The sequence below is a fragment of the Oryctolagus cuniculus genome, chromosome 5 (assembly GCF_051225735.1).
Source record: "Oryctolagus cuniculus isolate XC-2025 breed Fujian yellow rabbit chromosome 5, ASM5122573v1, whole genome shotgun sequence".
Taxonomy (NCBI): Eukaryota; Metazoa; Chordata; class Mammalia; order Lagomorpha; family Leporidae; genus Oryctolagus; species Oryctolagus cuniculus.
Window position 1 is genome coordinate 73,505,904 of NC_142871.1, and position 27,289 is coordinate 73,533,192.

Below are 27,289 nucleotides of genomic sequence, written 5' to 3' on the forward strand. Positions count from 1 at the left end.
AACCCTACCGTTCGACCCAGCCATCCCACTCCTTGGAATTTACCCAAAGGAATTTAAATTGGCAAACAAAATAGCGGTCTTCACCCTAATGTTTATTGCAGCTCAATTCACAATAGCTAAGACCTGGAACCAACCTAAATGCCCATCAACGGTAGACTGGATAAAGAAATTATGGGATATGTACTCTTTAGAATACTATACCGCAGTAAGAAACAACGAAATCCAGTCATTTGCAACAATATGGAGGAATCTGGAACACATCATGCTGAGTGAAATAAGCCAGTCCCAAAGGGACAAATATCATATGTTCTCCCTGATCGGTGACCACTGACTGAACACCAAAAAGGAAACCTGTTGAAGTGGAATGGACACTACGGGAAACGGTGACTTGATCAGCATAGCCCTGACTGTTAATGAACAACTCAATACATTATCCCTCTTAGTAGTTTTTTTTTTTTTTTTGGTCTGTTCTACTTAATATGACTGGTTTAATTCTGTAATTAATGCACAGTTATTCTTAAGTGTTGAAATTTAACTGAAATGTGATCCCTGTTAAACATAAGAGTAGGAATAAGAGAGGGAAGAGATATATAATACGGGACATGCTCAAGCTGACTTGCCCCAAATGGTAGAGTTAGAAACATACCAGGGGACTCCAATTTAATCCCATCAAGGTGGCATGTACCAATGCCATCTCACTATTCCAAGTGATCAATTTCAGTTCACAATTGATCATAATGAAAGGACTAAGAGTCAAAGGGAGCACATAAACAAGTCTAGTACCTGCTAACGCTAACCGATAGAATAAATAAAGGGGAGAGTGATCCAACATGGGAAGGGAGATACTCAGCAGACTCATAGAATGGCAGATGTCCTAAATAGCACTCTGGCCTCAGAATCAGCCCTAAAGGCATTTGGATCTGGCTGAAAAGCCCATGAGAGCGTTTCAGGCATGGAAAGCCAAGACACTCTGGCAAAAGATCTCTGTGAGTGAGATCTCAGTGGAAAGAACAGGTCTTCAAAGAAGGAGGTACCTTTCTCTGAAGGGAGGAGAGAACCTCCACTTTGACTATGACCTTGTCTAAACAAGATAAGAGTCGGAGAACTCAGAGGGCTTCCATAGCCTTGGAAACTCATGACTGGAGCATAGGGAGATTACTGATGCCATAGACAGGAGTGTCAATTGGTAAAGTCAACAACAGGAGTCACTGTGCACTTACTGCTCATGTAGGATCTCTGTCCTTAATGTGCTGTGCATTGAGATTTAATGCTATAACGAGTACTCAAACAATATATTTCACTTTGTGTTTCTATGGGGGTGCAAACTGTTGAAATCTTTACTTAATGCATACTAAACTGATCCTCTGTTAAAAAAAAAAAAAAGAAAAAAGAAATTATCAATTCCCAACTTGACTCTCACTGGGATTAAACATGACAATAGGTCTGATCTGATTTCATCATTTAAAAAAATCATCTATTATTTTTCACTTTATGTTTCTGTGTGGGAGCAAACTGTTGAAATCCTTACTTAATGTATGCTAAGCTGATCTTCTGTATATTAAGATAATCAAAAATGAATCTTGATGTGAATGGAAGGGGAGAGGGAGTGGGAAAGGGGAGGGTTGTGGGTGGGAGGGACGGTATGGGGGGGAAGCCATTGTAATCCATAGCCGTACTTTGGAAATTTATATTCATTAAATAAAAGTTAAAAAAAAAAGAAATCCGAGAAAAGCAAAGAAAAGTCAGAATAATTCATTCCATAAAGCTTATTCAACTGAGTAGTACAGATAATGGCAGGTGAAACTGAAATGCTAAAGAAATTTGAAAAGCTAGAGAAATTTGCAAGATTATGTCAGAATTCAATATCAAAAACCAAGACAAGTTTGGATATGATTAGCACAGTGAGCCCAGTGATTTCTGAAAAGAGATGGCAGTATTTTTTTAACTTTTATTTAATAAATATAAAATTCCTAAGTACAGCTTTTGGATTATAGTGGCTTTTCCCCCCCATAACTTCCCTCCCACCTGCAACCATCCCATCTCCTACTCCCTCTCCCATCCCATTCTTCATCAAGATTAATTTTCAATTATCCTTATATGCAGAAGTTCAATTTAGTATATATTAAGTAAAGATTTCAACAGTTTGCACCCACACAGAAACACAAAGTGCAAAGTACTGTTTGAGTACTAGTTATAGCATTAATTCACATAGTACAACACATTAAGGACAGAGATCCTACATGGAGAGTAAGTGCACAGTGAGTCCTGATGTTGATTTAACAATTGCCAATCTTGTTTATGGCGTCAGTAATCACCCTAGGCTCTTGTCATGAGTTGCTGAGGCTGTGGAAGCCTTTTGAGTTCGCGGACATCGATCTTATTTACATAAGGTAATATTCAAAGTAGAAGTTCTCTCCTCCCTTCAGAGAAAGTTTCCTCCTTCTTTGATGGCACGTTCTTTCCACTGGGATCTCACTCGCAGAGATCTTTCATTTAGGTGTTTTGTTTGTTTGTTTGTTTGTTTTTTTGCCAGAGTGTCTTGGCTTTCCATGCCTGAAATACTCTCAAGGGCTTTTTAGCCAGATCCGAATGTCTTAAGGGCTGATTCTGAGGCCAGAGGGCTGTTTAGGACATCTGCCATTCTATGGGTCTGCTGTGTATCTCACTTCCCATGTTGGATCATTCTCTCCCTTTTTGATTCTATCAGTTAGTATTAGCAGACACTAGTCTTCTTTGTGTGATCCCTTTGACTCTTAATCCTATCATGATCAATTGTGAACAGAAATTGATCACTGGGACTAGTGAGATGACTTTGGTACATGCCACTTTGATGGGATTGAATTGGAATCCCCAGGCACGTTTCTAACTCTACCGTTTGGGGCAAGTCTGATTGAGCATGTGCCAAACTGTACATCACCTCCCTCTCTTATTTCCACTCTTATATTTAACAGGGATCACTTTTCAGTTAAATTTGAACACCTAACAATAATTGTATGTTAATTGCAGAGATCAATCAATAGTATTAACTAGAACAAAAAATACTAAAATACTAAATACTAAAGATACTAAAATTGTACATCAACAGTCAGGACAAGGGCTGATCAGGTCATTGTTTCTCATAGTGTCCATTTCACTTCAACAGGTTTCCTTTTTGGTGCTTGCTTAGTTGTCACTGATCAGGGAGAACATATGATATTTGTCCCTTTGGGACTGGCTTAATTCACTCAGCATGATGTTTTCCAGATTCCTCCATTTTGTTGCAAATGACTGGATTTCATTGTTTTTGACTGCTGTATAGTATTCTATAGAGTACATGTCCCATCATTTCTTTATCCATTGTACTGTTGATGGGCATTTGGGTTAGTTCCAGGTCTTAGCTATTGTGAATTGAGCTGCAATACACATTAAGGTGCAGTCAGCATGTGTGTTTGCTAATTTAATTTCCCTTGGGTAAATTCCAAGGAGTGGGATGGCTGGGTTGTATGGTAGGGTTATATTCAGGTTTCTGAGGAATCTCCATACTGACTTCCATAGTGGCTTTACCAGTTTGCATTCCCACCAACAGTGGGTTAGTGTCCCTTTTTCCCCACATCCTCGCCAGCATCTGTTGTTGGTAGATTTCTGCATGTGAGCCATTCTAACCGGGGTGAGGTGAAACCTCATTGTGGTTTTGATTTGCATTTCCCTGATTGCTAGTGATCCTGAACATTTTTTCATGTGTCTGTTGGCCATTTGGATTTCCCCTTTTGAAAATTGTCTATTGAGGTCCTTGGCCGAGATGGCAGGATTTTTATCGAGTGTCTGAATGATGTGTAATCCAAATCTGGAGTTATGGATTTGTTGACCAAGACAAGTGTCACAGCCCTAAATGTGACAAGGCTACAGTATAGCATCACAGCAAGCAAAAGGAATGAAAGCAACAGCCCAAAGTAACTAAATACGAAAGAAACAGTCTATGGACCAACACTTGATTCAGGTGAGTGAGATGGAATAATTTGTCAGCACCTTAACTCTGGATGTGTGGCGATCATACCCTTACCAAGACCAGAAGCATAGACACTGGAGCTCACTTGCAGATGAGGTGTGAGTGAATGTCCCCTCCAATTATCTAAAGAGTTGGCTTTACCAAAGCCAATGACGAGGGCATGTACACTAGGTTGAGGTTTTAATACCTAAATACATTTGTCCTCCTAGTCAGGTTTTGCTCTCTGTTGCTTACCATGTGTTTGTCAGTTAATGCATTTATGATATATCGTTTCAGAGAAAAACCAACCAATTATACTATGGTTCATTTGTGTTCATTATTTCTGGCTTATATCAATTCTCAAGATCCAGTTGATAATAAATCATCCTTTCCTATCTGACATCCTACACACTGCCTGCTCTTCTCATGGACACCTCTATGCCTTTCCATGTGCATTATCTGTTATCTGGTGTTCAATTACCACAGTGTGCAGCTCACAGTTTTGACCTTTTCTTCAAGATTCAGCACAAGTAGTATTGCTTTAAGGCTTGTTCAGACCACATCTTCTTTGGTATTGTACAGTACATAAATGGCATGTTTTTCTTAATTTTTAACTGTAAGTTTCTTCACTAGGAAAAGATCTTTGCATCATTTGAGATGAGGACATCTGTTACATTGTGAATACTTCCTGGTACATGGTAAGTTCTCAGTAAATGATTGCTTACAAAAGTTAACTGAAGCGTGTTAGATGGCACAAAGAGACAGTAAATGTTCTTCACTGTATGAGCATGGTTATCTCTTCATTCATACATTCATTCATGTGGTTTTATAGAAACATAGAATGTAGAATTTAAGTGCATGAGTTCTGGAGACACATTTCAAACCACAAATACTACTCTCTATATAATTTAATTTCCTTTCCTGCAAAATGAAATTTTCAATACCATCAATGAATTTAGTAGCTTATGAATACTGAGGAATACTATATAAAATTTGGCATGAAAATATCCCATTCTTCAAACTTGACATATAAATAAATGCTATATATCTAATAAAAATTTTATGGTACTTGGCAAGTACTTGGCAAAAATACTGCAACTAAGACTAGAAATAGTAATCAGTACCCTTTTTCTTTGCTGTCTATTACTCTAGGGTAACTAACATGAACTTCTGTACAATGATATTAAAAGCTTTATGATAGACATATTACCAAGTGGAAACAGAGCATCTGTTTCCTGAGATAATACATGCAATCATTGTTTGCTCCCAAGGAGTATACAGTTGACTAGATGGAAGATAATGGAAACCAAGGTCATTTTGTCTAAATGAGGAGGCATTTAAAAATAAACCTTTTTAAACTAAATCATTTTTATGAATACTTACACCTTATTTTCAAAATATCCTCTCTTCTGAACACTGAAGATGACGTCCTTTCTCATCTCAACCCCATAACAAATAGATGGGAATAAAGTACTAACCTCTGAAGAAGAAGAAAACATTGGAAGAAATAAATTCATAGATAACCAGTAGAATGAATGAAGTGGTATAAGGGAGAATGTGGGTCCTGGCACAAGAATCCAGCTACAAATTTTCACCATGCACAATTAACAGAGTAGGCATGAATATGAAAATATGAGATAAATTAATATGCCAATTATATGAATTATATTTACAAGTGTAACATTAATACATTTTTAAAAAGTTAGACATATATTGTAAACATTTTATCTACCCTGTGGAAAATATTCTACTTTTTATCTTTCAAGTATAGTGCAATTATAAGAAAAAATAATAGAAGACCCAACACAGTTATATCCCATATACTTTATGATGGATTTAAAATGTGGGCAGTTTAGCTCTTGAATTAAGTGAAGATGGTCAATCTCATTATCAGAAAAATTATTTATTAGAGATGAAGGTTTAACAACCTTTGCTTTATTACAGAAAAAGCAGAAAATTGGAATTCAAAAGGAAAATCTAGTTCTAGTTCTAGTACACCAGTTCTAGTACAGGCTGTTCCACTTCCAATCCTGCTTCCTGCTAATGCATCTGAGAAAGCACCCAGAGGATGGCCTAAGTCCTTGGGCCTCTGCATCCATGTGGAAGACCTGATGGCGTTCCTGTCTGCTGTCTTCTGGATTTAGCCTGGTCCAGGCCCAATTGTTGTGGAAGTTTAGGGAGTGAACTAGTGGATGGGAGAGCTCGCTCTCCCTCTCCTCTTCTCCACCTCCCCCACCTCTGTATGTGTGCAATGCTTCCTTTTCAAATAAATGAAATAAATCTTAAAAAAAAAAAAGGCAAATCAGGTCTATACTCATAACATTTAATCGAATCAGGTATAGAAAATAAATTGAAAAGACATATTTCTAATGTTTACATGTGGTAAACAAGAATATTTAACATATTTTTGTGATATTCTATATCCAATTTGAGGTAGGAGGACTTATTATCTATATATCCATGTCATATATTTTGGATACTGTTTTTCATAGCTGCCTATTTGAGAATAGCAACTGTGACACTGATAATCTTTAGTTTTATACTAACTGAAAATAATTTCATGTGTATAATGAGCAGTTATAGATACAATAGAAATAAATAAATGGGTTTTGAATGGCATATAATTCACATCAAACAATGAGATATCTTATTTTAACCATATCTTATTTTAACAATCATGGAAGGGCTTAAGTCTGTCATTTTAAATTTTTGAAGTTATTACTGGCCTGCACTGTGGCTCACTAGCTAATCCTTCGCATGCGGCACCGGCACACCGGGTTCTAGTCCCGGTCGGGGCGCCAGATTCTGTCCCGGTTGGTTACCCCTCTTCCAGGCCAGCTCTCTGCTGTGGCCCGGGAGGGTAGTGGAGGATGGCCCAAGTGCTTGGGCCCTGCACCCGCATGAGAGACCAGGAGGAAGCACCTGGCTCCTCACTTCGGATCGGTACAGCACGCCGGCCGTGGCGGCCATTTGTGGGGGTGAACCAACAGAAAAAGGAAGACCTTTCTCTCTGTCTCTCTCTCACTGTCTCTATCCAAAAAAAAAAAAAAAAAAAAGGTAGCAGTAAAATACTCAACAAAAAGTTGAGCAAATACAAGAAGTTATTACTATTATTGTTTTATTGTTTTTGAGTATTCTCACCTGATTCATAAAGATGTTAATCTTTAATGGAAAAACATAGTCTTACATGTTTTTTGAATGAACAACAACAATCAACAATGCATTGTTTAGCATGAATCAACCAATAGAATAAAGTTATGGCAGAGAATTGTGAAATAATAAGAAGAGATCAAGTCAATATTCTCTACAGTCCAAAGTTATTCAACCCAAGTGTGCTAGTCTGACTACTGGGAGTTTTGAAGATAATCTGCCCCATAGAAATAATATATTTTATTACCAAATGGCAACTGAAAGAATAACCAAATGATTAGTTAATAAGGTGCAGTGATAAATTAAAAAAATACATGAATATAATAAGTTGATTTAAGAAATTGTATAACACAGGAAATGTAGCAGTTGAATCATAGTTACTAAATTTTCAATACAAAATTGAAATAATGTCTATGAAAAATCATTTTGTTACATGGGAAACAGGATGCAAGCTAGGAATGTATCCCCTTTTAAATCACCTTTTCAAGTAAAATGAAAATATAATTCAGCCAATAATTTGCACATATACCACAATGTTAAAAAAAATCCCCTAGAAATTACACACAATCATCACTTACTTTTAGGTAGTCTTGACATCTCTTTCCAAATAATGTTGGCAGAAGACAAGATTATCCTTTAAAAGAGTCAAAAACTTATATTATTATTAAGTATACTATTTTTCTTGAAAAGTTTATTTTAATGTTATTTCAACTTGCAGAAAAGTTGCAAGAATATTCAGATAATCCCATAAGCACTTTATCCAGATTGGCTAATTTTACATTTTTTGTCCCAATTACATTTGATTCTATCTTTATTTCAAATATACAAATAAATATTTTATTCTGAACCTTTTGGAACAAAGTTGGAGACATTGTTCTCTGTTAGCCCTAAACATTTCAGTGTATATTCTGAAGAACAAAACTATTCTTTTAAATCATAGCAAAATGATCAAAATCATAGAATTTCATGGTAATGCAGTACTATTATCTAATCAACATTAATTTTAAAATTTATAAATTAATGCAGGCATGAACCTTCTGACTATTTCTTCTCAGTCAAGGTACAATCTGGTATCACACTAGAATGTAAACTAGACTATAATGTACTCCTCAGATTGGATTTGTCTCACATTTCCTCATGATTAGATTTGTTTTGGACTTCGGCAGGAATAATATAGATATTACACTCACTTTAGCAATTATACCAGGTACTTAAGACCCAAAATTAATGAGGTAAACTCTGACATCTTAGTAAATGCTGCCTCCATTAGGTTTCTCCATTTTAAAGTTACTGTTTTCTGTAATAAACACATAACTTATATGACATATTCTGAGGTTAATTTGTGAAATACTTTATGTGTGTGTAACTACTTAAGTTACTCATCAAAATTTAGCCACTAATTCTAGCATCCATTCTTAATTTCCAACTTCATCAATTTTTTTTTGTATAATCATTACTTGGAGGGAAGAATTTTTCTAATTTATTTATATATTGTATAGACTTGTGTATTTTTATTCAATGATTTTTAGTCCATTAATATCATTATTATTTACTACAGATATTTACTCTGATTCTCAAATTGTGCCAAATTTGGCCAAGTGTGAGTCATGCAAATTACCTCCAGTGTCCTTTTGATAAAATGTACTATTAACATTTGATTAATTGGTGTTGCAATATATTGCAGACTCATATATTTTCTGAGGGATTCAACCTTTATAAGTATCACTCAGTCTTTTTATTGGAAAATGATATTTTGAAACCAAAATCTATATAGTAGTTGTCTCATAATTACTAGTGTCACCTATTAGTTGACAAAATTAGGAAGCATATCTGTGTGTGAGTGTTCATGTAACTTACTTAAATATAGGTGTATTATATATACAGTATAGAATACATATAATGTATATGGATATCAATTTAACATATATGAAGTGAATTTAATATTTTTACTTTCAATTGCAATCCAGTACCACAGGGTACATTCTAACCTTTCTTTTTTCTATGCTTGTAATTTGTTTCATCAATAAAGAAACCTGCTTTCTATTACTATATTTTTTACTCATTTACTAATGCCTAGAATTACATGAAATATACTTACAGAAGTTCTAATCCATATCATTATGAAAAGCAAGACTGTTGTCAAGAATTCAAAGTGTGCTTCAGTTTAAAGGAGAAATTTGTATATAGTGAAAGTCACTAATCATAATTCAATGAATTTTGAAAATGGAAACACTCATAAAACCCATTATCACATCAATATTTGAAGTGTTGCCATACAGTATAAGTAGAATAATTCACTATATATTCTTTGATGTTTCACTTTTTTTACTCAGTGTAATGTTGGTAAAATTTTTCCATATTATTGCATGCAATAGGAGTTTGTTTCATTTTGTGGTTGATAACTGTGTCTTTGCATAATGTAGAAATCATTTATTCATTCTCCTTTCAATGGACATTTGGGTTGTTTTCAACATTTGGCTTCTGTGAATAAAAGTAGCAAGAGCATCCTTCTTAAACTCTTGCTGTAGACATATGTTTCTACTTCTATTGCAAAATACCTAAGAACGAAATTACCAGTTCATATGGTGGGTTTAAGTGTAATTTTGTAAGAAAATGCTACATTTTTCCCCTAAAAGGTTGTACCATTTGCATGCACAGCAGTAATGTGAGAGTATTCCATTTGCTTCAAATGCTCACTGACATTTGGTATTTTCATTTTTTAAAATTTCAGTAATTTGAGTGGCTGTAGAGTAGCATCTCATAATGACTGTAATTTGTATTTCTCATATTATCCATTCCTGTTGATTTTGTTTTCTTAAGTAATTATCTTCTATGTCCTAAGAAATATTTGGCTACCCTTACTTTGCAATGATAATATCCTCTGTTTGCCTTAAGAACTATCATTACCATTTGGGTTATGATGCTTCTCAAATTAATTTTTATGTTTGATATTGGGTAGAGTTCAATCCTCATATTTTTCCATATGGATATTCAGTTGATCTTGCTTCTTGTATTGAACAGACTTTCTCCAATGATTTGCTTTGATGCTTGTAAAATTCAATTGTGCTGTATAACTATGGGTCTATTTCTGGGCTCTCATCTATTCCACTGATGAAATTATTTCTCATTAAAGAAAATCCAATGTGTCTTAGTTACTGTAGACTTTTTGTAAGTCTTCAAGCCTCCCCCTACTCACCAAGAACTTTTGGCTATGCTTGGTATTTTGCATTTCCAAATAAATTTTGAATCAGCTTTTATATTTCTGCAAGAAATTTTTATATTTCTTCAAATTGAAATTTGCATAGGGATTGCGCTCTATAGATCAGTTGGAGGAGGGTGAAAATTTAACTTCTAAACAATTTCAAATCCTTTAATCCACAAACATGATGATTTATCCATTTATTAAAATTGTGTTAATTTCTCTCAGCAATGTTTTGCAATATTCAACGCAGAGGTTTTGCAGTCTTGTTATATTTTAAACTGTGCATTCCACTTTTTAAAAATAATACTGCATACAGATTAATTTTTAGTTCATATTCTAGCTGCACACTGCTAATATATTAATTTTGTGACCTACAACACTCATAAATTCACCTACTGATTCTAGCAGTTGTTTTAAAAATTCCCTGTGACTTTCTATGTAAACAATTATGTTATCTGCAAGTAGAAACAGATTTAATTTTTCCTTTCCAAATCGTATTTGTTTTTTTCATTCCTCATTGGCATGACATGGAATAGTAGTGAAAAAAGCAGGCATCCTTATCATAGTGCCAATTTAAAGAAAATCACCCAGTATTTCACCATTATGCATATTAGCCACAGGTATTTTGGATATGCCCTTTTTTAAAATTGAGAAAATGTGATCTCTGAATCTATTGAGATGGTTCCAAACTATGTCTTCTTTAGTCTGTTAATAGAGTGAATTATAATAATTGATTTTCAAATGTTAAAATAACCTTGCATTCCTTGAAGAAATCCCATTTGCTCAGTACATATTATCTATTTTATATATTGTTGGCTTCATTTTGCTAACATTTTGCTAGGAATTTTTACATCTTTATTCATGAGTGATATTAATCTGATGTTTTTGGGAATTTCTTTGTCAGCTTTTGTATAATGTTGGCATCATAAAATAAGCTTAGAAATGTTCTCTTTATTTCTACTTTTGGAAAAATAATGTGTATGGTATTTCTAAATTTCTTAGTAGAATCTGAATGAGACAGTAAAACAATTCACACTTCGTTTTCTTTATGAAAAAGTTCTATTTATTAAAATAATAAGTCCCACTTTTAACTAGATATGTGGGTAATTCACATTTTACATTATACCTTTATTAGTTTTTGAAAACTTTGTTTTCCTGGGAATTCATCCATTTCATCTATGTTGTCAAATTTATTGAATAAAACCATTTTATTATTATTGTTATTGTTATTATTATATTATGTATGAAATTGACCTTTTCAGAATTCTCACACATTAGAGTACACAGCGTTTAGTGTTTATGAACAATTTACCTAGACCATGTGCAAGGACAGAGTACACTATCTGACAATAACAAATTTCAATTAAAAATTAATCACAAGAGTATCTAGGAATACCCAAATATTTGGATTTAGAAGAATCCATTTCTAAATAATTCATGCTCCAAAGACCAATCACAAAGGAAATTAGAGGAATCAAAAAGAAATTAGAATATATCTCAATATAAATGAGAATAAAATAAAATATGTCAAATTTGGGGGAGTACCAAAAGCAGTACTTAGAAATAAATTCATAGATTTACATGCTTATAAGAGATCAAATGTCTAAAACAAATGACCTAAGTTTTTATTATTATGTAAAAGAAATAACAAATTAGATACAAAATACATAGAATAAAGAAAACCATAAATAGCAGAAATCAACAAAATAAAATTAACAAAGCCCAAATTGACTGTTTAAAAATACAATAAAGTTGACAAAATATTAAGAAGACTGATACAGAAAAATAGGAAAACTTAGCTTACTAATATAATATAAAAAAGATGATGCCACTGTGGTTCTTTTTTATAGATCCCATTTCCCTTGACAAATTTCTACATCTGTTTATTCATTATGATCACATTTTTAAAGCCTGGACTTAAGGCCATGATGTTATTTTATAACCATCACTTGAACAAATTTTTGTTGTTCTTGGTATTTGTGTTTGCTTGTTTTTACTAGTTTCAATTTCTGAGTTATGTCAAAGTCATTCTATGAACTAGCTTTCTCCTGGACAAAAGACTCTTTCTTTATGCTTCTTTGCATGACTTAAAACATCTTATTGTTTGCTGAGCATTATGGATTTTACATAGCTGAAAATCTGTATTTTGTATTCCTCCTATAGTGAGTGCTGTACTTTGTTGTAGTCACTTAATTTACAATGTTTGCTTCCTAGGTCCGTTTAGAAACAAAAAGCAAAAAAAAAAAAACAACACTGTGCTTATGGTGTTGTAATGTTTTCTGTACAGAAGTCCACCTATTGCCTAGATTGTGCTTGAGTACAAAGCTGAATTAATCAATGGGCATTTCCTCATGCATTTTCCATTTCTCAGGGATCACAATTCTGTGCAATGTGTTACAAAATGTTTGAAAAATAGTTTCATTATTAATTTGGTCAATCAATTTTCATTTACAGCATAGGGCTACCTCCAGTACTATTACTCTGTTATGGTGAGAAGCCGACATCTTTATATTATTCCTGCCCATTAAATATGTTTTATCTGCTAATTCATGGAAATTGGAATAAGACATTATTCTAATGGTAAAAACATTAGGAATGTAAAAACACCTTAAGATAGAAGGAAAAAATGTAAATAACCAGAGTCACAAATCTGAAATGACTTGGAAATTTCACCATTGGTGGTTCTCTAATCTCTTGTCAACTTAATATAAATTTAATATTTAAAGTATAGTTTCTTTCCAAATAAGTGCTTTTATTATATTCTTATATTTAAATTAACCCATCTATGTCTGGCCCATTAATAATGTTATGCAAGCCATGAGTTAATTGTATGTTTATTTTAGATTTCTTAGTGACACTGAAGTGGAGTCCTGGCTCCTAATGCCTGTGAATAGACTTAATAAGCTTCAGAAACATTTCCTTACCTATGGTTCCTCTGTAAAGACTGAGTACAATAAGGTTAATGCCAGTTTCCAATCGGAATCAAAAGACTTAACCCTTTAGCTAGCATAGTTATATCTCTATGCTATCCTCTGTGCTGGGTACTTTGCAGGAACTCACAGTCCCTAATAAAACAAATACCCACCCAGTCTACCTTAGACCTAGACATACTGGAATCCACCTTTGCCATTCCAAAAGAAAAATGCTGACCCCATCACTGACACAATCAAAGAAAGCTATGCACACTGTCGACCAACCAGAGGCCCACCGGCTGCTCATCCCCCAACTTTGAACATTCAGATTCACTGCCTTTAATCCTTTGTGGAGTCTGGGAATTGAGTGCTAACTCTGTGCTTGGCAATAAATATCTATGTGGGTTTTTTTTTTTTCCACTTAGTGATCTCCTTGCTGTGCATTATCCAAGTGATCCAGTTTTGCAGTTCTGTAGCAACTCTTCCAACCACTTTTACAGATGTTCTATAATAATATCTTAATTTTTAAAATAAATATTTTGACTAGGCAATGATATATGCTGCTATTGTATATAGTTTAATCCATTCTTTCCTGATTTTGAAATAATTCATTAAGTAAATATGTATTTCTTTGGTTTTTGCTATGTTCCAAGTACTGTTCAAACATATTAGTGAACAAAGACAAAATTTCTGTCATAGATTTTTCTACTCCAGTGGACAGAAATAAACAATAAGCAAAGAACTTAAAATGTATTACATAATTAAAAAGATGAATATGACTTACAATATTAAATTATATGATGAAAATAGTCCTCAATGGGGCCAGCACCGTGGCTCAATTGGCTAATCCTCCACCTGTGGCGCTGGCATCCCATATGGGTGCCAGTTCTAGTTCCGGCTGCTCCTCTTTCAGTCCAGCTCTCTGCTGTGGCCCGGGAGGGCAGTGGAGGTTGGCCCAAGTGCTTGGGCCCCTGCACCCACATGAGCGACCAGAAGGAAGCACCTGGCTCCTGGCTTCGGATCGGAGTATCTCTGGCCATAGCAGCCATTTGGGGGGTGAACCAACGGAAGGAAGACCTTTCTCTCTGTCTCTCTCTCACTGTCTCTCTCTATCTGTCAAAAAAAAAATAGTCCTCAGTGAGATTACATTTGATCCATGTTGGAGTTATTTTTTCATGGATAATCTAGTCTTATAACTGTTCTGTTTAAAATTTTATTTCTATATATATAAATTATACATATGTGTATTTGATATCTGCTCTTGGAAATTCACCTTTAAAATTTTATTTTCAAATATTATTGGGCCATAACCCTTCTTTTTCCTCTTATAGATGATTTTGAAAATCACAAAAAAAAAATTCTGAAAAATCCCATTGCATAATAATTGGATTAGAACTGTACAAACTAATTTTTAGAAAATTGCGTCTTTATTCAGTTTTCCCTTGTGAGAACCTGGGAAGTGTTTTTCCCTTTTTGCAAGTATTTGTATCTTTTCTAGTTTTGTGCTCTCCCTCTAGATTCACACTGGCATTTAGGTGTATTTCCAGTATAGATTTGTTGCTGTTTTAAATGTGACTCTTTGCTTCTCCATTTTGTTTTCAACTTTGATTCAGAAAACTTACTAGATGGCATTTTCGATGAACCATTTCTATATATTTATTAGCTAATGGCTTTAGCTTTGAAAAATTATACTTTGAAAGTATTAAACCGTTTATTCTTTCTCTTTTCTTCAGCATGCTTGTTCATGTAATTTATTTGTCTTATTATTTAAACTTTATGCAATGTAAAATGTAGCACAATGTAAAAATAGTAGAGACTTTGGAAATACCCATCTTCTCTTAATTCAAAGACTGTTTTTAAAAAATAAATAAATAAATTTTGGGACCCACATTGTGGCATAGTGCGTAGAACCACTGCCTATGATGCCAGCATCCCATATGGGCACCATTTGGAGTCCCTGTTGCTCCACATCCAAAATTGCTTGAGAAAAGCAGCAGAGGATGGCCTATGTGTTTGGGCCCCTGTCTCCCATGTGGGGGACCTTGAGAAGCTTCTGGCTCCCAATCTTGGCCTGGCTTACTGCTGGCCATCATGACCATGTAAGGGGTAAACCCGCGAGTGGAAGATATATTCCTCTGTCTCTTCCTCTTTCTCTGTAACTCTGCCTTTCCAACAAACTAATTAAACTTTTAAAAAATAAAATGAATTTTACATATTTAAGATATGCAACATGATTTACTGTTATGGGATATATACAAAGATAATAAATGGTTACTACATTGAAGCAAATTAATATATCTATGATCTCACGTAGTTATCCATTTCTTAAAAATTTTGTGGCAAGAGCAGCTCATTTAGCAAGAATCTAAATATATCTGCATGCTACACAGTAATCCAGTAGACTTGCTTGTTCTACATATCTGTTACTTTGCAATAATCTCTAACATACATCTCTCCATTTCATTCTTCCCTCTGTTTCAAAATCTGTCTCTACGATTTTGATTTTTTTTTTTTTAGATTCCACAAATAAGTGGGGCCATGCAATACTTTTCTTTCTGTGTCTGACTTATTCCTCTTAGTACAATGTCTCCTGTTTCCCTCTATGTTGTGGCAATGGCATGACTTCCTATCTTTTTAAGGCTGAATGATAGACATTTCTATATTATGCTACAGTTTTTTTATTCACTCAACCATCACTAGACATAGGCTGTTTTGATATTTTCACTATTATGTATACTGCAATAATAATCATGGGAGTACAGATTGTTTACAAATTAGTGATTTCATTTCTTTATGATTTATGTGCCAGAGTGGAGTTGTTGGATCATTTATCAGTTTTATTTAAAATTCTTCTTTTAAATATTTACTTATTTATTTGAAAATCACAGTTCCAAAGATAGGGGACGAGACACCCAAAGAAAAAATTTTCTATCCACTGGTTCACTCCCTGGCTGGCAGCAATGGCCTGGACTGGGCCAGGCATAAGCAAGGAGCTAGGAGTTTCTGCCAGGTCTCCAATGTGGGTGGCAGGTCTCCAACGTGGGTTGCTATACCCAAATTCTTGGGCCATCTTCCATTGTTTTTCCCAGGCCTTTAGCAGGGAACTGGGTCAGAAGTAGAGTAGCTGGGACAACAACTAGCACCCATGTGGGATGCCAGCATTGTAGGTGACACCTGAACCCATTCTGTCACAACACCTGCCCCATTGTTTCAAAATTCTTTAGAACCCTCCAAACTTGTCCATAACAGCTGCGCCAATCTACATTGTTACCATTAGTGTACAAACGTTGTCTTTCCTCTGAAATAATTTTAATAATGTTTCATAAAAGAATTATATAGGCTGGTAGCTTAAAGTTTATATAAAGATATAATAGTTATATTCCTTATTACACTGAGTATATATCTTTGTATTTCTTATTTGCTACGATGATTTGTTTTGATTTTATTAACAATGAAAATTAAATGGACATTGAATTATATCAAATAGCTTTTCAATATAAACCAAGCTTATTACATTATATTAACTGGTAACATATGTTTGAAAATACTTTGGAAATTAGCTTAACTGGAAGTGATGCATTATTTTTTAATTAATAGATATATCTTTATTTGTTCACATTTGATTGGACTTTTATTTTTATAAAACATAACACTTTTGTGTATAATTTTTATAAATTTCTGGTGTTCCATGACAGCTTCCTTCTGTGTTTCACTACAGTAAGACTAATAAGAATGGGCATTTGACATAGTGGTTAAGACATTGCATGGGACACTCAGATCTCATGCACACTGGGAGACAGCAGATGATGGCTCAAATGATTGAGTTCCTGCCACAACGTGGGAGACCTGTGTTGATTTCCTGGCCCAAGTCTATAGCCTGACTCAGTGCTAGCTGTTGCAAGCATTTGGGGAGTGAACCAACAGAGGGAGGATTTCTCTCTGTCTCTCTGCCTCAGTCTCCATCTCTCTGTCTTCTGCCTTTCAAATAAAAAATAAAATGCATATAAAATGTAAAAATATTACTTGATCAGCATAGCCCTGAATGTTAATGAACAACTTAATACATTATCCCTCTTAGTAGTTTTTTTGTCTGTTCTACTTAATATGACTGGTTTAATTCTGTAATTAATACACAGTTATTCTTAAGTGTTGAAAATTAACTGAAATGTGATCCCTGTTAAACATAAGAGTGGGGATAAGAGAGGGAAGAGATGTATAATTTGGGACATGCTCAAGCTAACTTGCCCCAAATGGTAGAGTTAGAAACATACCAGGGGATTCCAATTCAATCCCATCAAGGTGGCATGTACCAATGCCATCTCACTATTCCAAGTGATCAATTTCAGTTCACAATTGATCATAATGAAAGGACTAAGAGACAAAGGGAGCACATAAACAAGTCTAGTACCTGCTAACACTAACCGATAGAATAAATAAAGGGGAGAGTGATCCAACATGGGAAGCGAGATACTCAGCAGACTCATAGAATGGCAGATGTCCTAAATAGCACTCTGGCCTCAGAATCAGCCCTAAAGGCATTCGGATCTGGCTGAAAAGCCCATGAGAGTATTTCAGGCATGGAAAGCCAAGACACTCTGGCAAAAGATCTCTGTGAGTGAGATCCCAGTGGAAAGAACAGGTCTTCAAAGAGGGAGGTACCTTTCTCTGAAGGGAGGAGGGAACTTTCACTTTGACTATGACCTTGTCTAAACAAGATAAGAATCGGAGAACTCAGAGGGCTTCCATAGCCTTGGAAACTCATGACTGGAGCATAGGGAGATTACTGATGCCATAGACAGGAGTGTCAATTGGTAAAGTCAACAACAGGAGTCACTGTGCACTTACTGCTCATGTAGGATCTCTGTCCTTAATGTGCTGTGCATTGAGATTTAATGCTATAACGAGTACTCAAACAATATATTTCACTTTGTGTTTCTATGGGGGTGCCAACTGTTGAAATCTTTACTTAATGCATACTAAACTGATCCTCTGTAAAAAAAAAAAAAAAAAAAAAAAAAAGAAATTATCAACTCCCAACTTGACTCTCACTGGGATTAAACATGACAATAGGTCTGATCTGATTTCATCATCATTTAAAAAAAATCATCTATTATTTTTCACTTTATGTTTCTGTGTGTGAGCAAACTGTTGAAATCTTTACTTAATGTATGCTAAACTGATCTTCTGTATATAAAGATAATTGAAAATGAATCCTCATGTGAATGGAAGGGGAGAGGGAGTGGGAAAGGGGAGGGTTGTGGGTGGGAGGGACGGTATGGGTGGGGAAGCCATTGTAATCCATAAATCGTACTTTGGAAATTTATATTCATTAAATAAAAGTTAAAAAAATATTAACAACAAAATATAGTGCTCCTTATATTAGAAAAGTTGGAAGAACATGGTATTGTTTTAGAAGTAGTTATTTGAAAACTTCAGTTCTCTTCAACATTTTGGTTTAAGTCAAATGTGGTCACTAATATTTTAGGGAAATTCATCCATTACAGGAAGTTATCAAATTAATTAGAAATTATATATATATATACAGATCAATAATTTTTAATTTTCTATTTTTAGTTATCTTACACTGAATACTGTGTTTTGGGCATGTAAATGCTACCCTATTCTAGTCTCCCACTGCAAAACAAGTTTTTGAATTGATCAACTTTATGCTTTCCCAGCTTTCTAATCCTTGTTGTCTTTTCCTCTTTTAAAATTTTTAAATATCTTCATTTTGAATTTGTTGACTAACACCAATGTTTTAAATTAATAATATTTATGGAAGGAGTTACAATGTGCCTAGAATATTTCTAGGCCATGGAGGTACAGTAGCAAACAAAAGTGAGTATTGCTTCAGTTAAGTGGAGACGGGCAAAAGTGTTTTCAAAAACTAATATATATATATATGTATATATATACATATATATAGTTAGGGAATGATATGCACATGCCAGAGAGAATGCAAGAGGAGTGCCAGGAGAGAGAGAATGAGTGGGGAAGTGCTAATTTATAAAATGCAGGAAAGAGGCAGTAGTATTTTTCTATTGCTGAGTAACAAGTTATGCCAAATGCTTTAAAGATGCATTAATAATCTCAGGGTTTACTGGGGTCAGGGACCTGGGCATGGATCAGCTGTAGGATCTCTCACAAGACTGTGGTCATGGAGTCAACACGATCTGGATTCTCCAACGAAGGCCTGACTGGGGAAGGAGCTTAGAATCTCCATTGGGTGATTGACCGGGTTTTTTGGTGGAAAGCTGTCAGACAGAGTCTAGGGTCAATGCTGACTGTTGGCCATAGGCTGCCCTCTGTTCTTTGCTGTGTGGGTTTCTTCAACATTGTAGCCTGTCTGACCACAGGGAAAGAGGGATTGCTAGTACAAATTGTATCTTAATCATGTCAGTGGCATTCCTTCCGTGTTGCTATATCCTATTGGTTAGAAATTATTCGAGGGGCAGAGATTATGCAAGTTTATAAATATCATAGGGTAGGACTCTGGATTTCATCTTTTTTTATTTGTGTGTTATTCAGTTTATTGCATGCTACCATTCAAGCAGACCATGGTAGGATTGGATATAAAATGATAAAATGACAGGCCCTGCCAGAAGCAGGCTTGTAGTCTGGTTGGGGCTACAACAAAGGGAGCAACATTGTCATATAATGAGAATCAGAAAACAGGAAATGACATCAGGAAAGCACATTTTTGAAGATGTTTTAGCACATGATAAAATGCTAAGTAAAAAAAGTAACACAAGCACACACCATTTAAGCAGATTTGTTTAAGCATTCATTTTCCAGGATGTATTTTTGCTAAAAATCCCTTGCAATTTGAGTTTTAAACATTTGGAGCAATGTTTTTGTGTCAGCAGTCACCTAGAAGCACTGAATGATTGGACATTTTTCAGTCAGTATTCTCCTTGTCTTTCAGGCAGCATTTTTTTTTTCTTTTCTGAATGTACAAAAATATGCTAACATAGCAAGAAAAGAATCCTGGAAAGAAGTTCATCAAAATTCTAACTGTGATTATAACCCAAAGTTGTTAGTGTCTGTAAATTTTTTTTCTTTTTTTGATTACTTAATTTTAATTTTAATTATTTATTAACAGATTCAATTTGAACTAAGATACAGTCTGAGAACATAATGATATTCCCTTCCTCCCTCCCCATCTTATTGCCTTCCTTCTCCCTTTCTTTTTTTTTTCATTCAGTTATTATTTATAGCCATTGTCTATATTCTTACTAAACTAGTGGGGGTTTCTAAATTTTTTACTTGTTAAACATCTTATCTGGTGAAATATTAACCATTTTTACTATAATGTAAATTTAAAATATTTTATCTCAAATGTTTATTATATTTCTAATAATTATACTTGAACTCATATTAAATTTGCTACTTCCATCTCAAAACCAGAATGTGAAAGAAAAATAAATGCAAATTTGCATTTATAAACAACAGAACAGAAATTTAATATTGACTCAATACTGAGAGGTTTCCCTTAGAGCAGGCAGGCAGAAAACAATTCACAAGGTAAACCGTGGTCAACATCATCAGCCAAGGTCATTCCAATGGTCATTGCCTCTACTTGTTTATGCTCTCCAGTCCACTGTAGTAGTTGGAATAAGCACATTCCCCCTCCATGGGTGCTCAGGTCCTAAATTAGAACATCCTATGAATATGTTAGTTTACACAGCAGAGGACTTAAGGTACAGCTAAGGATACCAATTAGTTGATCTTAAAATAATGTGATTGTCCTAGATTTTCTGGGTAGGTCCATTGTAATTAAGAGAGCTTTCAGAAATGAAAAAGGAAGGTAGAAGAGAGAAATAGAAAGCTGGTAGCAGAGAAGGACTCAGTACTGTGTGAAGACAGAAGGCCAAAGCATGAGGAAGGTGGGTGGACTGCAGAAGCTTGATAGGGCAAAGAAACCAATTGTCAACTAAAGTCTTTGAAAGCAAGATTGCCTTAACAATACCTTGATTTTACCCTGGTGAGATCCACTTCAGACTTCTGAGCTACAGAATGTTAAGACAACATATTTGTATTAAGTGAATAAATTTGGGGTAGTTACAGCAGCCAGAATATTTAACATACCTCTGCATTAAAAAAAGATCATAGATATATATGAAATATTACAAAAAAATGAAACACAGAGAGTAATTGACCCACAAAATATACAAAACACAAATACTATAAACCAATTATTTTATGAAAAACAAAGTTAATAGAGGAATTAGAAAATGACTTCCGGGGCAGGTTTTAGAACAGTACTCAAGTCACTATGTTGGATGCCTGTGTCCCTCACTGGAGTGTCTAGGTTCAAAACCCAGCTCTGCTTCTGATCCAGCTTCCTTGTCATGAACACCTGTGGAGACAGCACCTTGCCACCTGTGTGAGAGACTCAGATTAGCACTCAGCTCCTGGATATTACAGTCACCTGGGGAATAAGCAGGGTAGATACGAAATCATTGTGCCTCTCTGTGTGTCTGTGTTTATCTCTCTGTCTCTTTCTTTATGTTTTTCAAATAAAATAAATATTTTCTTAAAAAAATCACTTCAGGGCTGGCACTGTGGCAAACAGGGTAAAGTTGCTATCTGCTACCTGTAGCAACGGCTTCCCATGTGGGCACCGTTTGAGGTCCTGGCAGCTCCATTTCTGATCCATGTCCCAGCTGGTGTGCCTGGGAGGACAGCAGAGGATTGTCCAAATACTTGGGCACCTGCACCCATGAGAGAGATCCAGAAGAAGCTCCTGGTCTTGGCTACAGATTGGCCCAGCTCCAGCCATTGTGGCCATTTGGGAGTGAACCAGCTGATGGAAGATTGATTCTCTCTCTCTCTCTCTCACCCATCTTTGCCTTTCAAATAAATAAAATCTTTAATAAGAAAAGAAAATCACTTCAAAGTATCTATGTTTCATATGTAGAAAGGTAATGGAGAAAATAACAATCATGAATCATAACAGATCATTACTAATAAAGATTAGAGCTTTTTGAACTGAAAAATATGATTACCAGCATAAAAAATAAATTAAGTACTGAACATTGGTAAAGCCAAATTAGTGAACCAGTGGAAAGAACGGGTCATCAAAGAAGGAGGTACCTTTCTCTGAAGGGAGGAAAGAACTTCCACTTTGACCATGGCCTTGTCTAAAAATTATCAGAGTCAGTGAACTCAGGGGGCTTCCATAGCCTTGGCAGCTCATGACAAGAGCCTAGGGTGATTACTGAGGCCATAAACAAGAGTGTCAATTTGTTAAGTCAACAACAGGAGTCACTGTGCACTTACTCCTCATGTAGGATCTTTGTCCTTAGTGTGCTGTACATTGAGATTTAATGCTATAACTGGTATTCAAACAGTATTTTTCACTTTATGTTTCTGTGTGGGAGCAAACTGTTGAAATCTTTACTTAATGTATGCTAAACTGATCTTCTGTATATAAAGAGAAACGAAAATGAATCTTGATGTGAATGGAAGGGGAGAGGGAGTGGATAAGGGGAGGGTTGCAGGTGGGAGGGACGTTATGGGGGGGAAGCCATTGTAATGCATAAGCTGTACTTTGGAAATTTATACTCATTAAATAAAAGTTTAAAAAAAAGAATTATGCCAAAATGCAGCAAAAATATATTTAAAAGATAGAACCAGTAAGCAGAATGCAAGAAATAACTTTTAGTTTCTAAAGGAGAATTTAATAGAAAATAGGAAAGCAAATGTTAACTTTTAAAAAACTTAAAAATACACACATTTGAGGCTCTATTACTCCAAATCATAAAATAAATTCAGAAAAGTATAAGCAGAAAAAGGAATGATGAGCAAAAACTTCAATAAGACTAGTGTTTAAAATTAGCAGATTTATATTAGAAGAAGCAAGAGAAGGGAGAGGAGAAAGATGATACAGAAGGGGTAGGTAGAAACAAACAAAGGGTAGGAGATAGCAATGTTTTTAATAATCTAGAAATAAAATCCAGAAAATTAGGAGTTCAGAGACAGAGAGACAAAGGAAAAGGGGAGGAAAATGACAAGTTCTTGATCTTTTCAGAAAATTTAAAATGTGTTGAAAATTAAGCATAATAATGGTGTTTTGAGAAAACATGGTATATGTCATATAATATATGATAACTATCCACAAAAGGCAGAAGACAGGAAAAGACTAAAGAAAGAGACAAATCTGAGATTACATAACATGTAATTTATGAGAGAGATTTATGAACAGAAGTGTGGTCTCTCAGTGGCCTTGAGGTGCCACAAGGAGGGAGAAAGGGGTTTTATAGACAAAGTGATCTGCGGCTATTTGAATGAATTTACACTTTTTAAATAAAATTATCAATTGGGGCTGGCGCTATGGTGTAGCGCATAAAGCTGCCACCTGCATTGCCGGCATCCCATATAGATGGCCTGGGAAAGCAGTAGAAAATGGCCCAAGTCCTTAGGCTCCTGCACCCTCGTGGGTGACCTGGAAGAAGCTCCTGGCTCCTGGTTTCAGATCAGCGCAGCGCCGGCCGTTACGACCAATCGGGGAGCAAACCACTGGATAGAAGACCTCCCTCTTTCTCTCTCTCTCTCTCTCTCTCTGCCTCTCCTTCTCTCTCTGTGTAACTCTGACTTTCAAGTAAATAAATAAGTCTTTTTTAAAAAAAGGAAATTATCAATCAAGACAGATATTTCAGACACCAAATAAGAGCATCCAATAAGTGTTGCACATTATCTTAAGGACTTAGTTTGCCCTGTAAGGCTTAGGATGACCATAACAGTTACCTAAAGGGCAAGACAATGGTTAAGACTAAAATGGCCACTGCCATAGCAAGCTGAATCCCTGCAAATGGAAAGAATATAAATAAAATGTAGATCAAAATGTTATTAAATGTAAGATCAAAAGAAAAAAAGCAGTGAAAGATACAAAATTATAGGTAATCTTTGGCAAATAAAAAATACACAATGAAATGATGGAAATCAGCAATCTTTGATCACAAGGACTATCATAAGCTAATTTATCTTATTCCCAAGCACAGTTTATACAACTGAGTCAGGTAAAATAAAATAAGTTCTATATCTAAAATCTCTTTTTGTATTTCCATAGATGAGCATGCGTGCACAAATCACCAGAAAAATGACAATAAAGGGAAAAAATAAAGTATTTTCCACCCAAACATCTAAGTATAGTATAAAGCTATAATAATGAGAACTATGTGGCATTGTAACAATAATAAATAGATCAATGAAACAGAATTAAACAATAATGCATTTGGGCATATGGTACCCGATAAAATTTTGCAATAGCTGAAAAACAGAAAAATGCTTCCTAAATTGATTATATATATATATATATATATATATAAAATGAACACTTTTTGAATGTTAGAAGATAATCTGTCTTTGGCTGCCCCTGGCCAAAACTTTTTGCATAGGAGCAAGTTTGTTGAAAACAAATGGATCTTGAGTTCCAAGCATGTACACACTCAAATTAATTTAATTAAGTGATAATAACAAGTCAATATCCAGTAACTCAAGTAATAATATTTTTATTGGGTGAATTATGTGGGAGTAACATAACGCTGACAGGAGATGAGACTAATGCATAACATGAATATTGCTAATTACACAACTGTAATACAAACATAATAAAAGTGCTACTTGCTCTTCTGTAGCATAGCTTGCCCGTAAAGCATTGTAAACAGTAATATCATGGCTATTAAGCATTAGTGCTGAAAAATGGCATTATGTTGGAAAGCTAGTCTGACAAATATTGGCCCAGTAAAAACAAATGTATTAAATTCTCTCAGACCGATTGCTTTACCTTTTGAATATAGAAGCTCTGTGTCCTAACTTACATTGATGTCACTAGCAGAGAGTACAAGCAAGGGCACTTCAAAATTTTGTGGAAAAATAGAATGAAAATACAAATTTATTCTGAGGCAAAAGTTTATTTTAAAATCATGAAGTTATTATATAATATGCATTTTCCATGAACTTTTTCAATACTGTTTATATTAAAAATACATGATTTGTCATTGGTATGTTTCATCATTCTTTATCTATTTTTAAGTCATATGTCCAAAATGTGAACATTTTGTCCAAAGATGGCTTAACATATCAAGACACAAAATGAACCCTTCAAGAATATCAAAACAATTTTAGCCTGGGAATTGCTTTCTGGAATGTTTAAATGTTCCTATATAATACTAGGAGCCTACAAAAGCTTCTCCATATATTTTAAATGAACCATATTTATTATCAAATACAGGATTTCATGTTCTAACAGCAAGGCAGTTGGGTTGGAAGTAACAAAAAAGCAAGCTTCCTAAATGGTTTATAGAGTCTCATATTTCATTATAATTTAGTAAGTCACTGAATACTAAATGGCCCAGCACTTTTGCCTTATAAAAGCTATGGCACAGACATGCTGTGCCTTTTCTAGTTACTTAAGAAATAATCTTGCTTCTTCACTTTTTATTTTGAAATTGGGAAATAATTTTTTTTATGTTTATTTACTTGAAAAGCAGTTACACAAAGAGAGGAGAGGCAGGGACAGAGAGAGGTCCTCTGCTTCTTCACTCCCCAGTTGACCTCAACTGCCAGAGCTGCGCGGATCTGAAGCCAGGAGCTTCCTCTAGGTCTTCCGCATGGGTGCAGGTGCCCAAGGACTTGGGCCATTCTCCACTGCGGGAAATAATTTTTATAAAATTAGATGAAAATAAAATCTTATGTTTGATGATACTATGTAAATTAAAATCGAAATCATTTGCCACTAATTCATTACTCTGTAAAAATTTAGGGTTTTTTTAATTCTGATATAATAATGGCAGAGAATATAGTAAATATTCACTTCACAATAAAAAACACAGTGATGAAGTTATCTGTAGGTACGTTTACTACATTCATTTATTTAATATATTATTTATAGTCACTTTATGTCATATTTGATCAGATAAATGTTCTTTTTAGGCAAAGCACTCTAATCTCCCTCAAATCTACCTTTATCTTCCAACCTTCCAAAAAAGCCATCTCACACTTTTCTCCAGAGAATAGCTACAAAGGGTTAAACAAAATCCACCCTGACAATACTAGAAACAATTCTCTTGGTGTGTGTTGGTTCACTGCTCCACAGGGCATAGCAGATGTTGTGTCTGGTAGTAAGAAGGGCCCAGGAGGTGTGGGCTGTCAATCACATGTTTGCTTTTTTTCCCCCTAACTACAGGCTATGCTATGGATATGAAGCCCAACTAAAACAATCTGCCTCAGCTGGGGTGTGTGAGGTATCAATAACCCTTGGCAGAGGTGTCAAGAGCCTTGCTGGAACTTAACTACCCTGCTGACCAGATGCTTAGCAAGTTAACAAGATTCTAAGCGTTCACCACTTTTCCAACCCAACAATTAACACAACTGGAAAATCACTGCACTGACATTCTGAAAAAGCATCTCACAAAGTTGCCTTTGGTGCAACAGAGGCAAAAAATAAATACAGGTCTACTCTGGGAAGAGGCGTATTTTGAAGTTTTAAGTTGGGCAGATGCTTTGTCTAAATAAATAAAATGAGAGAAAGTGAAAAATAGAAATATTATCAAAATATTTCCTCAGTTTATTCACAAGCTGAGAAAATTCAAAGCTGTAAATGAAGTTAGTATACTTCCTAATTTGAATATATTTTATGTTTGTTTTTTTGTTATATTACCTTTAGATTATTCCATCTCCTCATTTATAACTTCATTAGATATTAACTATATACTTTTGTGTGGAAAAAAAAAGATTTACCTTATTTCTAGAAAAAGAATCTTGGTATACAGAGAAATATGAATATTAGCTTTAAGCAATTTAATGTTGTTTGTCTTTGCTTTGAAATTCAATAATGCCATCAGCCTGTAAGACCTCTCGGAGCCCAGCGTTCCACACAGTGAAAGCTGCTTTCTGTTACAAAAGCACAGCAGCTGTGGCTCCCGCAGATACCCTTCAAGACAGATATAATAAAACACTGGGAGGGAGTAGGTCGACACAGGAGCATGAAATGGACGAGATGAAGCTCCTTTGTCACAGCCAAACAGGCTATAAAGTTACTATAGTAACATACAGTAT

General features: G+C 34.9%; 1 protein-coding gene across 1 annotated transcript in view; it reads right to left on the reverse strand.

Moving 5' to 3' along the window:
• LOC149126552 (uncharacterized) overlaps nt 1-27,289 on the reverse strand; it is a 494,872-nt gene that overhangs the window by 97,294 nt on the left and 370,289 nt on the right. Inside the window, exons 4-5 of the mRNA XM_089332866.1 lie at nt 7,693-7,748; nt 5,348-5,444 (exon numbers count right to left, since the gene is read on the reverse strand). Coding sequence (XP_089188992.1) covers nt 5,348-5,444; nt 7,693-7,748 — 153 coding nt within the window. The remainder of the gene's footprint in view (nt 1-5,347; nt 5,445-7,692; nt 7,749-27,289) is intronic.